Consider the following 15,071-nt stretch of genomic DNA (forward strand, 5'->3'; position numbering starts at 1 on the left):
ACGTTATTCATAATTTCAATGTATTACCATTGCAATTACTTTGATGACCAATCCTGAATAGCATCAATATCTCTTTATCCAGGCGCATATCCACCATCACAAAAAGAATACTCAAAACAAATGAGGCATTATCTTTCATGGATCGTAGACATTTTAATAAAAATAAAAAAAAATCCGAAATATAGTCTTTGCTTTTGAAGTAGACTAAAATGTAGAATGTTTTTACATTTAGAAGGCACAGCAAGTTCCAAAGTGAATGCATACTAACCAAGCTAAATCCGTTTATAAACAGGTACAAAAAGAGCACAAATAAAACCAACGAAGATATACAGAAATGTGCGGACGTACACGTACACACGCTTCATAATCAGACACAAAAATTGGTACGTGACTACCAATATTGCTTTGCCATAACCTGAATCATTAAAATAATTTAGCAAAAACCCAAAGACAAACGATATAAAGCTGTATACTAGTATTACTACTACTAGGAAATTAGGATTGTTTATTTTTTGCTATGTCCTTAACAGCAGGCATTTCTGATACCAAGATACAATCATCAACGTAAACTCTTAGCTACATAACAATAAAACCAGCCAGGGTGGCCTTCTAAAACCTTCAATGGGTTAACCTACAGGGAAGCCATTTCCTTCTATTGCACAAAATGTATACAGTTGACCTGTAATCAGCTCGGTACACCGACAGCACCTTGCCCAGTGTTCAGTAATGCTATGGCAATGGCTGCTCAACATATTGTCAAAAGAAACTGCACCTAACCCCGGGGTCAGGACTGTTCAAATGGCCGATGAGAGATCACATTTTAAGTGCAGTAAGTACAGTACATGCATTTGTATTATATCAACTACCCCTGGATGTTACAGTGTTGCCTAATTAGGGAGGACCAGATATGGCATGACATGATTGATGGTCGTGAACTTTTTCTCTGTGAGATGGGAAAATTGGAAATCGACAACGTTACCATCTCCGTTATAACTTAACAAACGCACTGACACTGGTCAGCGTCTTTATAATAAACGTTCTGTAAACGCTGGGAAGCTTGGGATCAAAAGGCGTCCAATCAATTGTTTCGACACCCTACAATCGCTCGGGCACGTTGAGCTGACCCTCCCACCCTGTGGCACATCTTGCCCCACTGTACGCGTCTCTGTCTGCTTGGTGTAGCCTGACCGCCACCCGTCCAACCCCTCACCTCTCCTCCTCTTCCCTATGCTATAGCGTCTCTCACCGGAGAGGTGGGGGGGGGGGGGGGGGGGCCCAAGGAGAGCCTGCGGCAGACCCCCAGGGGCCCCACAGGGGGACCTCACAGGTCACACAGCACAGAGTTCTCCAGGGTGAAGTCGTAGCTGAAACTGGTCAAGTTGTAGTTGATGTCCCGGGACAGGTTCAGGTCAGAGTTCAGGGCGAACCCGGCCTGCATGGCCAGGATGTGGGGGGCCAGGGTGAAGGGGACGTCTCCCAGGAAGTCAGGCACGGCCACGTTCAGGTCTGTGGGAGGAGGGGCTTGGGCTCCTGCTGCTGGCACGGTGGGCATGGTGGGCACGGCTGGGGCTGGCCTCTTGGGCTCCGTCAGGTGGGGGTACAGCTGAGGGTACTGGAAGGAGATGGAATTGCAAAGGTTTATTGATTGCAATACTTGGTCACTTGTCAGTTCCAGTTTTACAGGGGTGACGGTGTCGGTTTCAGCAGAATTGTCTCCTTACTTTCCATCGCTCACCAAAAGGCCACGCATCGACTTTACAGCTGACCAGTCGCTTCTGTGCCCTGTGTGGAAGATTTAGGTTCCGAAGCTTCCTTTGTCTATACTGTATTCATTACTTTAGAATGTAAAAGGGAATTCCACCCAGCGACGGCAGAAGCCACAGGGAAAAAGTGAGTGAAAGTATCTGGGCTGATACCAGGTGGAGTGGGATCTACAGACAACATTTGGCAGACACGCCATATTGCTATAATGAGTTCATTTAGGCATTGCCTATAGACCACTTGGCCTACTCTCAACTTGCATAAAAGGCACGCTGTGTGCAGCACAGCACACATCTAATATTTACATTTCAAACCGTGGGCTGTTTCTCTAAAGAGGAGTGATTTATATGACACGATGCAAGAGAAATATAAGCTTATGGATCAACATGTAGAATTAACGACCTTCCTTTCCTAACAGAGTCAATATTTCCATCGAAATACTTTCTTAATGAGGTGATGAACGGGCTGATCCCCAGACACCGACAGTACTCCTCAGAACCTCTGACACAGCTTGTGGAATCCCTACGTCTGTGCACAGGTCTAGTTCCTCATGCTCCTGACACGTAGGCAAAATAATACTTCAGTTCACAGACACAGGGCTGCACGTGAACCCAGTCCAGGCCGTGCACTTCTGCAACATCCCAAGGAAGGAAGGAAGTAAGATGGGTGCTGAAGCTATGGTGACCACTGACAGCTGCAGCGTCTGTGCAAACCTCAACACTGCTCTGAATGCAGGTCACACCACAATTACAGTCCTAAGGCAGTGCTAAGACATGCTGCTGTTTGTAGAACTCGCCGTGGCTCTGTAAACACTGTCAGCGGGACGGCTAAATAACACAGGTTAATATGGGATGTGGAGGAGTCGGCTTGCTTAGACCAGTGAAGAGTGAAACATATTATCCTGTGTGATGCTCATCATTGTAGCGCCCATGAACATACTGCCTGCTCCTGTAAAACGTATTGTAGCATGTGTAATGAAGAAGAGCTTAAGTGCATTCAATTACTACTGTAATTAGCGTGAACAAAATAAGGTTGAATATTCCATGCTATCCGTTGCTGCATCACATGTATAATTTAGTTAATATGGGCCATTGTTTACTGATTGCAGCATAATGTCCCAGTGCAGTTGACGTTCATTATTTGCAATATGGAGAGAGTTGCAGATTCCTTTGGGAGCACAAAGAGAACCCTAACAAGCATGAGTCTACCTACTCAGGCCTATCTTGTTTTGGATTCTGCCTAACCATACATAGTTACAGTCTCCAGGATCCCAAACACCAAACAAACTGAGACACACTCAGGAAGGGCCACTGCAACGCTAGCAGTTACTACATAGATATATCTAGATAGATAGATAGATATACATATACATATATATATATATATATATATATATATATATACACACACACACACACACATATACACACATACATACATACACATATATATATATATATATACACATATACACATATATATACATACATACATATAGTTTATACATAGACAAAAACATTTTGTTGTGGGCATATCCTGATAAAGTGTTCCTTCTTTCATTAGCCAACATACTTGGCTAATGATTACCACGGCCCTGTTCAACCTGGTCTTGTCGGGTTGCCGCTATCACCGTCACCGCTTGCTGCTGCACCATAAAAAAAGCACACGCTTACACACCAGTACACCGTAAGTGGTTATGCACACGTCCGCTCCGCCCGGCCGCGGTGCGTGACAGTGTGATGCGGCAGAATGGCGGCGCAGAGGAGCACCTGAGATGGCTGCACCACCACGTTGGTGGACGGGTAGGCCCCGTAGGCTCGCTGCATCCTCCAGCTCTCCTCCCCGGCCGTCTCCCCTGGGGGGAGGAAACGTAAAGAGGTCCTTAGTATGCGACACGTGGAACACACAATAAGACCAATGAGTAAAGAGGGTTTACTCATTGTGGTTACTCAGTGGCTCGATTGGAAAGTTACGTGTGAAAGATACGGCAACAGCGTGTCTAAAACCCCCCCCCCCCCCGCCAACCGAGGGCCCAACACTGATTCAGAGTCAGCAGATCAACGTCGGGTAGGTGGCTGCCCTGGTGGGTACTGGAACAGGAACTACTTCTTTGACTATTAAACTAGGTCAGAAACAGAGATTTCTGATTTCCCAACACTTTGTTCTCTGATGACATTCATGGATTAAAAAGCCCTCGACCCCTTGGAACCGGCAACTTAGTGAATACTCTGGGTGGAGTGGACCGTGGTTCAGTGACCGTCTGGTGCAGTTGGCTTGATCCTGTAACCTGTGAAGTCCCTGCTCCTGGTTCATAGACAGACCAGCTCCTCCTGTAACCTGTGTAGTCCCTGCTCCTTGTTCATAACCAGACAGGCTCTTCCTGTAACGTGCGAAGTCCCTGCTCCCTTTTCATGGCGGGACCAGCTGTTCTTGCACCACATCCACTACATCTTGATAGCACATAGTTAGCACTAAGCTTTACCATTCATGCTTGCAGGATTTAACTACAGCATTTGACTGGCCTATTCTCCCCCATCCCCTTGTGGTGACCGATTCATTCACAATGGAACCCATTTAAGAAGTCATTGCTATACCAGGAGTGGGATCCAGGCAAGGGCCACATGGGCCCAATTCACTGGATCTTTTTGTTGAGCAGTCCCAACCAAAACGCAGTGCTTGTGAACTGTAATTCTGCCACAGCCACTTACATTTTTTTATGTTTTCCCTTCAGTCCTTTACCCAACACCGTGGCACTGAATCACTTCTGTCTACAGAACCTATAATCCCTTTACCGAGACCGGCATTGGGGCTCATATGGTTCTCAAATATAGTCCAGTCCAGTCGCTTTAGTAAAATCTCACTCCTCCTGTTCCAGAACATATGCAAGCACTCAGCAGCAAACAGCAATCAAAAGCAGTGAGGATGTTGTGTGTATTCCTGTGCTTAGGGTCACAAGGAACAATCCTTAGCAAAACACTGCCAAAATAAATCTTCCCTGAGCATGAAGTCTGCAGTTCTATGAAACGCATCTAAAATAGAACCTGACATATTTCCTGACATTTTAGACCCGCACTTTCCATTCACATCTGCAAGAGGAATTCTTGGCAGGGCCACTGTGAAAGAAAGAGGAGAGTCTCTTGTCTTATAAAAAATCTGCAGCTTTGAAACAAATCCATAATGCTACACGACGTGAGACCAGGAATTCTCCATGCCCACTATGACTATTGTCAGCAGTTTCTAAATAGCCTCATCTTTGACCTCGATAAGGCTCAGAGCTGAAGCTGTTAGTTAGCATTCCTCCTCATACCAGACCCGTCAGCCCAACCTTTCTCTTCCTCAATGCAGTGGAGGGAACACAAATGGTTACCGCTGGATTTCTGATAGAGGTCATGATTTTGGAAAGTTAATGTCACCGGTTAGTGTGACGTCTCCTTTTATTGGCATCATGAATAATATCCTTTCCCCATTGCAAACAGGGCACACAGGTCTGTCTCTGTGCTGTAGGTAAAAGCCAGTGCAAATAATAGTTAATGCATGTAGCTTGTTAAAAAAAAGATATCTTTAAAAATATATTCTTAAGTATGTAATAACAATAAAAAAGTTTTCTAGACTCTATTGGCATGCCTGCTATTTTGTGCAGCTTGTGTTAGTGACCTCATAGAGCTATGTCAGTGCTCATGAGTGCAGTCCAATGCAAGGCATACAACGCTAAAGGCCACTCCCAAACTAGGTGAGAAATAGAATGGGCCAACACATTCTCAGGGATAATGCCTTGTAACGTGTGACAGTGTCCGGGGCTTAACAATGGTTAAGCTAAGAGTACGGTATCTCTTATATGTCGTTAGGAACCAGGTCGTCGCACACAAATGCACAATGACTGTCTTCCCTCTCTCTGGAGAAATAAATAAATAAATAAATAAATAAATATAATTGGCTAAATCCTGTAAACACAAGAAGCCAATTGAGTGTCTGAGAAAAAGAGGCGGGCCAAGAGAGGCGGAAAACAGCTGCTTGTGACAACGGACATCTCTTCGGACTCTGCTGCTCACTGACTTGGACTCTGATCAGCACTTTGAGGCAAACCTCCATTTTCTCAGAGAACTAGCATCAGAAACCACACAACAGGGCAAATTCTGAAGTGAGCAACCACTCCCAAAAAAATGTGTCCTCCTTCAGATTGCATGCAACGTCATTGTGAAAAGGATAATTGTATCCAGAAAAAAAAAAATAGTATTCGTACAGCCAATTAAAAGCGTCCATATGACATGTGGAGGCAGTGTCACAAAGAACAAAAACACAATTCATGCGTCACCGAACCATTTGGACAAAGGAAATTAACCCCGAACTCAAAGACCTTGAGTGACGAGCCTCTGAGATTCATGTTACACACGAGGCTGAGCCTGCCCCCTAATGGTGGGGGGTAGCCACAGCACGTTGTTTTTCCCAAAAAGCCCTGCAACCCTCAGGAGGGTTTGATCTTCCTGCCTCGGTTACCAAATGGATAGACGAAGGTGGGGCGGGGCAGGGGGTTATGTTCGGCAAGAAACTCACCATGACCCTAACTCCACCCTGCTGGGGTGGTGTTGCTGGCAGGCGGTTCCCATGGCTACAGAACGGGACTGGCCCCCTAAACACTCCACACCAAAACTGAAGGACTTTGATCTACTTTTTCTATTATTCTACCACCATGGGATCAGTGCTCAAAACTAATCTGCTGTTTGAACAGATTCCCAAAAACTATTTTAAGGGGCCCTAAATTCATTCAAAACCAAAACTAATTATTCATTTTGGGTGTTTTATAAACCATGTTGCTCCTTTGTGTTACTTTCGGCCATAGTTGTATTTGATCTTGAGTATACTTTCTTGAAGATAAAACAAAACAGTATGATTTAATTACAAAAAAATGAACATTGTGTTTTATATTGAATTGTGATATTCCCTGTAACATGACACTGTGGCAGCCATCAATATGAATATTATTAGATGTTTCAACATGCTTGGATCAAAGAGCAGGATTAAATCAAGCATGGGGAGAGCATCTGGGAGCATGGTGGGTGGGTCAACTTTACTGGAGGTGGGGACACTGTGCACAGAAACCCTGGCCAAAGATAACAGGCCACTCAAGGCCATCTGCGGCCACTCTCCTGGGAGCTCTCCCAATTAAAGCTACAGGGTCAACAAGACATCACTGAAATGAAACCAACAGTAGGTAGAAGGATTTTCCCAGACTGATACAGATTTTCTTTAGTCTATTATCAGCCTCATTTCAAATTTGGGAAACACAAGATTATCTTTAATACTCACACAGACTACATTTATTTTAGGGATTTCCCTGTGTGCAAAACTAACCACATTTGTCTTTGGTACTAACAATGACTGTGTTTATTTCTCTCAAGAATTCTAGGAAAAACTTTTGAAAAATGATGATCTCATGGTTGTAGTGCACGAGACACGTGACCTCAACGTGACGCCCTGCTTCAACGCCGGTTTCCTAACACTGTTTTGTTGCGTAATCATTTTAAATATCAAGATAAATCGTTTTAGCAAACACAGTGTTATCAGAGATAGTAAATGTCATAGTCTAACTTACCGACTATGACGAACCCCCCGTCCGTCTCCTTCTCGGGGGTCGTCTTCTTGGGGTCTTTACGAAGACCCAGAAAGTTGAGCATGACTCCGATCTGTGGGCGAGTTCCAGATTACACCTCTTAGCATCAGACAAATACAACCAGAACATCGATAAAGTCATAATAGTTATAGTTCATAGTTAATCGCCAGTAAGTGGGCTTGTGCTGAGTGACTTCCAGTGAAATGAAAGTTGACTCTACTTGTCGAGTGACCCCATAGCGGTGGCCTTTATTCCTCAACATGGCGATGTTGCATCGCCTTAACACTGGTAACAATCAAGTGAACGACCTACTGTAGACGTGGCTTGAAATCAAGTGTGGGTGGTTTAAATGGCTCGTTTTAAAGTAATACGGACGACATATCGGTGTGTGTCTTCCTTGTACTTCTGTTGTGATTGTAGCAGTGGAGCTGAGTGGCGCAGCGGTCAACTCGCTCCGGGTCGAAACCAGCCTCCGCAAACCATTCCCCAAATGATGCGGTCATCTACACCATCTTAACGTATTTATGATGAATACCATGACATTAAAATACACATTTGACCCACACTAACCATATCATTCCGGATAATAGTACAATCACCCTATGCACTGATGAACAAATGTATTTCCAAATGAAGTGGGAACCACCTGACGGTATAGCTATCGTTTGAGGAGACAGTATATCACGACGGAACGACGGGAAATACGTAGTTCGTTTTGGGTGCGTTCGTTTTTTTGTACTTGGGTTCCCCGCTACACGAACCCTGTGTTAGGGCCTTGGGTGTCATATGCACCGCCCACCGGGGCTGTCCTTTTGATACAAAACGTTCACAACAAATATTTCCCGCGCAACACAGCGTTGTTCCCAACTTACCCAGTTCACCAAACCTAGGAAGACAACAAGATGTCAGCTATCTACGAAACCCCGAGAGCCAGGATAAACACGGCCATGCTGTCCCAGTATGTGAGCCGCGCCGTGTGCTTCGTGGGACGCGTGGAGAAGGTCGGTACCTCAGCCTGTCGGTTGGTTTGGTTAAACCCCGACGTTGTGTTTTGGTCCTTCAGTCCACGGCTGAAGCAGTGGTCCCTAATGCTGCGTTCCAGGGACACTTTTTTAGCCCGTAAGTTACGAGCTGGAACTGGGTGTACGTCTATCTGGTACGAGTAGGGTACCAGAGTAGGGTACTCGTACCACGAGTAGGGTAGTGAGTTCAAGTTCAAAGTTTTATTGGTCACATGTATTGTAAAAAAGAGCATTCTTTACATACAGTGAAATTAAAAGAGTTGCGGGTTTGACTGCCGTTCCAGGGCTCTTTCACGGGTAGAAGGTTGTGAAAACACGGGTTTACGGGTTGTTTGGAACGCACCATAAGGTCTCGTCCTGTCCGCAGGAAGACCTTCACCCCGTCTGATGGAGAGGTTGAAGGTCTTCCCTGAAGGAGTGGCCACTAAGGTCTCGTCCTGTCCGCAGGTCCATCCCTCGGGGAAGACCTTCATCCCGTCTGACGGAGAGGGTGAAGGTCTTCCCTGAAGGAGTGGTCACTGGTCACTAAGGTCTCGTCCTGTCCGCAGGTCCATCCCTCGGGGAAGAGCTTCACCCTGGCTGACGGAGAGGGGAAGGTGGCGTCAGTGGAGCTCAACGAACCCGTGAGTACAGCAGCCTCTGTCCTGGTTACTGATCCTCTATAGGTCTAACTTTATACACCAGGGACGGACTGGCTCCATACGGTCCCATTGTTTACCTTCCCTTCCAAGCCACTATCTCTACTATAGCCACTATATCTTTAAAGGACGAAAGCTAAATGCAAAGGCCTAACGTTAGTAGGAATGCAACATGACATCTAGACTATAAAGGGCCAAAGGTGAAAATCGAGACTATAAAAAAGGGATTCTCTAATTCCTTTCTTAATGTCGATTATATAACTCAAAATCGACCTGGAGTAAATGTAAAATTGCCTCCATTTAAAAGTATGATTAGATCGGAGACGCTTCTCGAGTACAGTAGATTTGAGTAGTTGCCATCATTTGCTGTCAACCCCTGACTGCATATACTAACATAAAGGGTGCCTCCCTTTCTCCAGCTTGACGAGGAGCTGAGTGGAGTGGTGGAGGTCATTGGCATGGTGACCAACAAGGGAGTGCTCATGGGCTCTGCCTACACCATATTCCAGGAAGAGAAGGCTGTTGCTTTTGGTTAGTTTTATTTTTGAATACAAGAAGATTCTTAATTTTTCATTGCAGATACATATGCATACGTTTCTCATACAGTTGTTTCAGTGCACTGCACAGTGGCTGCTATGTTGTTAATCTTTGTTTCCTTTCACCCACCAGATCTGGAGCTTTACAATGAAGCTCTCAAAGTGATCCATGACTTCTCTCAGTACTACCCCTTTAAAGTGGAAACAAGTGGATGACTTTGGCCCTTTTTCGTTATGTTGACCCATCAGTTTGTTTTGTAAATGTTTAATTATACGTTTCTGCAAGTTTTGCAGCCAAAGTACCTTTTTGTAATAAAATTGTATATTTAACAGCTTCCCTCTTCTCTTCATGTCCGACAGTTGAATACACTGTACAGAAAACAATGTTTATCTCTTGAACTGTATCAAGATTAAATTATCCATAATGTGTATCATTTAAAAGGCCTAATGTATTATGAAAATTGCATTTTCTAACGTGCTTGTCTGTATAGTGCAGATGTCGCTTCAACGAGCCTGCTCCACGGTTCCATCTGCTGGATGAAGACTGTAAAGGCAGCCTATTGTGGTACTCTTCCTCTATATATCCTAACCCTTACTCTAGCACCCAGAAGGATGACTTTATTTTATCAAGAGCACGTCATTTAGACATAGAAATGACCAATATTACACAACAAATCTAATCTTGTCCCATAACATTTCTGAAACCACCATTTAAAGGTCTGGATTTCTGCAGCGCTAGTGCCAATGCAGCCGTGTAGGGCTACATCCAACCAATGAGAGAAAAAAAAAAAAAAAGGCATCCAAAGAAAATGTTGCGAAAGTAATTGTGACCACCAAGGGGCTGTAATAGGCTGATTGTTATCAGTGAGGATTTATCGAGTGGCCAGAACGGAGTGAGTAACCTTGCCTCTACACGGCCCTCTTGAGGCGTGGGAAGGGCTTGCCTGGAGCAGGCCAGCTGTCATGTGAAGGCAGGTCGAGACGACTGCGCTCGTTATGACATCTGCTCCTCTCATACTGAGCCTCCAATTTAGAGCGATCGCTGCAATCTGTTAGAAAATCAATCTGTCACTATCATTATTCTCCTGATAACTCATTTCACGTTGGCGTCATGTCCACGATGAAAAAAAAGATCTCGCAACCTTCAGACAAATGAGAGGAAAGAAATGTGTATCCCTCCTGGGCAGGGTTACATTTCCAAACGAATAAGATCAGTTGAAGCAAGTGTAAAGCAACGGTTTTTGTGACCAGATTCATTTTTCAAGTGGAAATAACTATACTTACCTGCACTATAACCCTGGGATCAGGTGGCTACTGCTAAACAAATCCCCTTCTCCACAACCCTATACCTAACCCACGGATACCAACCCTATACCTAACCCACGGATACCAATCCTATACCTAACCCACTGATACCAACCCTATACCTAACCCACTGATACCAACCCTATACCTAACCCACGCATACCAACCCTATACCTAACCCACTGATACCAACCCTATACCTAACCCACGGATACCAACCCTATACCTAACCCACTGATACCAACCCTATACCTAACCCACTGATACCAACCCTATACCTAACCCACGGATACCAACCCTATACCTAACCCACGGATACCAACCCTATACCTAACCCACACATACTGATGTGGACACACAACGATGTATCATATGACCTTTGTCATCCCTATTGAAACAATATTGAATCTGAGATGTTCTTGTTCTGTTGATAAGTGCACATTACTTAAAGTTAGCAGGTATGGGTGCTACCAGTGGATCTCTCACCAGCCCTGCACACGTTCTAGCTAGAGTACTGGTTAGACCTTCTGAGCCGCAAGCTGAACACCATGGGATGGTTTCTGTCTTTGCTCTTTGTGCTCAAGCACTAGAAGCATCTAATGGTAGGACCTCGTTAGATGGTAGCTACCACTGATTTACACTGGGCCTTGTGGAGTTTTCCACAAGTTTTCCTTGTGGAGTTTTTTCCATTTTCTTTGCAGCTGTTAAGCCCGCCAACAATACTCTGTTCATATGAAGGGTTCAACTTAGAGAAGTATCGTCGTTCTATAATAAAATAAGTGTAAAGCAACTTTCGAGCAACTTTCAGTCTTTTGAAATTCCCTTTCTGAAGGTCCACAAAGCCCAGCTTTGTGTTGACACTAGTGTTATGTAGTCAACCAGATCAGCGCTGATAGGCCCTGAGCATTCAGGGATGGCCCTCCACTGGTCTGTCGTGGCTGTAAACCCCGTCATGAACACACCACCTGCCTCCACCAGGCCCTGGCTCTGCTCCAACCGTCCACGGTGAACCCCCCTAACACACCTCCAGAAGGGCGTCCTTCATCGTCCACATACCCAGGTGGACTTTGAGATGAAAGTGGCCCCCCTACCGTGGGGGGCCAGGGGCGTGGGGGGCTTAGGGGGGACTAGTCCTGCTATATGAAGATGGTCGTTTTTCACATTCACCTGTGGGCGTTTACGCTGTGTCACTTCTGTGACATTTTGGACAAATTATCAGCACTGCAGGTTCAGGGGAACTTAATGACTGCTGCTGCAAGCTACTTGTGTAAATTACAAACGCTTTAATAAAACTGCCATTCCTTTTTTTCTTTCCATGAAACTTCCTTTGACAGCCAATACTCTCGAGCCAATGGAGGAAAATGTTGAAAATAAAATGTTCGTACTATTCAATTGCTTAATGTCTATTTCGTTTGTGAATGTCGCGTTTTGGTTTGAATTGAAGAACAGCGGGGAGCACGTCCGTGTGGTTCCAGAATTAAAGGCAGTTTTATTCCACTTCATCCCAGACCGTGTTTCTGATCACAGAGCAGCAGCAGCAGCCAGGGAACACTCTTCTGCTCTTCTGCCTATGAGAAATAAAAAAAAATAGATTTTATTTATTTCGGATCCCCATTAATTATTACCTCAGTAACAACCCTTCTTCCTCGGGCCACAAAAGACACGACATTCAAACATCACGTTATTGATAAGCACAAGACAAACACAACAAAACTACGAGAGAAATTAAGTAGTTCTCTGACCTTCATGTCAGCTCAGCAATAAGTGATTAAAACAGTAAATCACAGAATATAACACAGAATATCAATATCACACAGAATATCAATATCACACAGAATATCACGTAGAATATCACACAGAATATCACAAAGAATATCACACAGAATTTCACACAGAATATCGCACAGAATGTCACAGCCTTAACTGATTTCTTTCTTATTAATTGCTGTTAATTGATTTAGTAGAACTGATCTTACTGCTATTTCTGGGTGATGTAATGGTAGTTTGTTCAAGTTTGACATAGCCATTTGTTTTATTTAAAGCATTCAGTAGAGGTAAAGGAAACATACCATGAGGCATGTGTGGAGTGATATTATGGAATAAGTCACTTTTTGTGAACCTCTCTGAAGGTAAAGACCGGATGTTGGAGAGTTATGATCTGCCACATGCTATTGGAGCTTGGAAGTCATAGCTTCCTGGCCCCCCTGGGTTCAAACAAAGGTTAAGATGACTAGTTGCTATACCTTTCTTTAAGTTAAGTCTTTATTTAAGTGTATTTCCCACAGGTTTGCTTATTAGTTAAACGGCTTCTCAGGGTTTGGTGTAAAGTACAGACGTATTCTCCCAAATGCATGCAGGCTGCTGAACTTACAGGCTGCTGAACTTACAGGCTGCAGCTCACAGACCACAGGCTGCTGCTCACAGACAGGCGACAGGCTGCTGAACGTACAGGCTGCAGCTCACAGACAGGCTGCTGACAGACAGGTTGCTGCTAACAGACAGGCTGCTGCACACTGACATGAGACAGGCTGCTGCTGACAGCCAGGCTGCTGCCCACAGACAGACTACTGCTGACAGACAGACTACTGCCCACAGACAGACTACTGCTGACAGACAGGCTGCACACTGACAGGAGACAGGCTGCTGCTGACAGCCAGGCTGCTGCCCACAGACAGACTACTGCTGACAGACAGGCTGCTGCTGACAGACAGACTACTGCCCACAGACAGACTACTGCTGACAGACAGGCTGCACACTGACAGGACACAGGCTGCTGCTGACAGCCAGGCTGCTGCCCACAGACAGACTACTGCTGACAGACAGGCTGCTGCTGACAGACAGGTTGCAGCTCACAGACAGGCTGCTGAACACTGACAGGCTGCTGACAGACAGGCTGCTTCCGACAGACAGGCTGTTGCTGACAGACAGGCTGCCGCAGCGGGGCCCCAGTGAATCCATCAGAAGCGTCTCCTTTCCCTTTGCGCCAGGAGCAGCGGTGTGTCTGTTTGATTGATGCCGGGCGCCTGTCAGGCCCTATAGCCTGTCTACCTGAGTTACGACACGGGGGCCTAATGGCTCTTTTCCATTTTGACATTTTCCTGAGCTCTCTTCTGCGCGGATCTCGGCTGCACGGCCCACGTCTCGATAAGAGAATCATCAAAAGTTATCGCTCCGCTCCCACTCCTGAACCCGTAAGTCTTCTTTATGTTGCTTCTTATCACACACATATATATATATATTTTTTTTTTGATTGACATTCAGTCGCACACTTAAGGCCTATTGCATAGTTTGGAGAAGTATTTCTTGTGCTGTATATACACGCAGACAAAGAACTCAACCCAGCGGAACGGTAATGCAGAAATGTGTTCAGCTCTCCTGGACGTTCCTCGTGTTGTGCCACAGCGGGCCCGGGCGGCCGCAGCCTCTCAGAAACGTGTTGTTACAACCGTCCATGATCACACAAACACAACCCGTGGACGCGGCCTTTGTCTTCTCATGGGCGGATTATTAACGCATTCCCAGGCCTGCCGGCCCTGCCTTTGCCTTTGAGCTCAGAGGGTCCTCTTCATACATATTCAGTGTGTGTGTCGGACCAGCAGGTCTGACTCCAGAGCGCTGACCCCTCACTCGGCGGTCAGAGCAGCATCACCTCGGACCCCGCAGCCGTCCCTCCTGAGCCTCTACGGAACAATCTGCGACCGATTTAACAGGTGAGCCCGGCTGGGTTTCATTATGTGTTTTGTTTTTACGGTAGGCCTACTGATTACATGATGGCATAGTTAGCCACTGGGGTTTGGGGGGGGCGGGTGGGGAGGACCAAAAGTGTATTCAAATAGACATCTGTTTCATTATTCATGGTTCACTGTTGATACTTCTTAGAGAGACGTTTCAGTTATTCCTAGGCCTACTTTTATAATTATAGATGATATTATAATAATACCAATTGGCCGCCTAATTGTAAGTTATATTCATATAAATCCACAGTCGTTTAAATATGGACCCGCCATGATTGGCTTGAAAAAAGTACTTTAGGCTTGGTTGTTGTATAGCCTAATATAGCATATAATATAGTTTGTAATTATATAATATAACTATGGCGATTTATATGTAGGCTATGTGCTTCTATCTGTGTGTCACTCTACAAAAATAGTCCGGTAAACTTTCAGAGACTGAGATGGTTTAAATCAGTGGCCAGTAGTAG

The 15,071-nt window shown here is 45.2% G+C and overlaps 2 protein-coding genes across 3 annotated transcripts; one reads left to right on the forward strand and one right to left on the reverse strand.

Annotated features, from left to right (window-relative positions):
• Positions 1 to 139: 139 nt before the first annotated feature.
• umad1 (UBAP1-MVB12-associated (UMA) domain containing 1) lies at positions 140 to 8,313 on the reverse strand. Of its 2 annotated transcripts, none has more exons than XM_084485010.1 (4): positions 8,242 to 8,313; positions 7,352 to 7,442; positions 3,531 to 3,616; positions 140 to 1,612 (listed from the first exon to the last, which is right to left on the reverse strand). In XM_084485010.1, the coding sequence occupies exons 2-4, from the start codon at positions 7,431 to 7,433 to the stop codon at positions 1,322 to 1,324; spliced, it is 459 nt and encodes a 152-aa protein (XP_084341136.1). In that variant the 5' UTR covers positions 7,434 to 7,442; positions 8,242 to 8,313; the 3' UTR covers positions 140 to 1,321. The 2 variants fall into 2 exon arrangements, with proteins under 2 accessions (XP_084341136.1, XP_084341135.1); XM_084485009.1 differs by having other exon boundaries at positions 7,682 to 8,272.
• Positions 6,041 to 9,895, forward strand: rpa3 (replication protein A3). The gene is made up of 5 exons (XM_084485011.1): positions 6,041 to 6,966; positions 8,260 to 8,370; positions 8,940 to 9,014; positions 9,449 to 9,560; positions 9,699 to 9,895. The coding sequence occupies exons 1-5, from the start codon at positions 6,955 to 6,957 to the stop codon at positions 9,779 to 9,781; spliced, it is 393 nt and encodes a 130-aa protein (XP_084341137.1). The 5' UTR covers positions 6,041 to 6,954; the 3' UTR covers positions 9,782 to 9,895.
• The last annotated feature ends 5,176 nt before the right edge of the window (positions 9,896 to 15,071 follow it).

The sequence above is a fragment of the Micromesistius poutassou genome (assembly GCF_964030765.1).
Source record: "Micromesistius poutassou genome assembly, chromosome: 20".
Classification (NCBI taxonomy): Eukaryota; Metazoa; Chordata; class Actinopteri; order Gadiformes; family Gadidae; genus Micromesistius; species Micromesistius poutassou.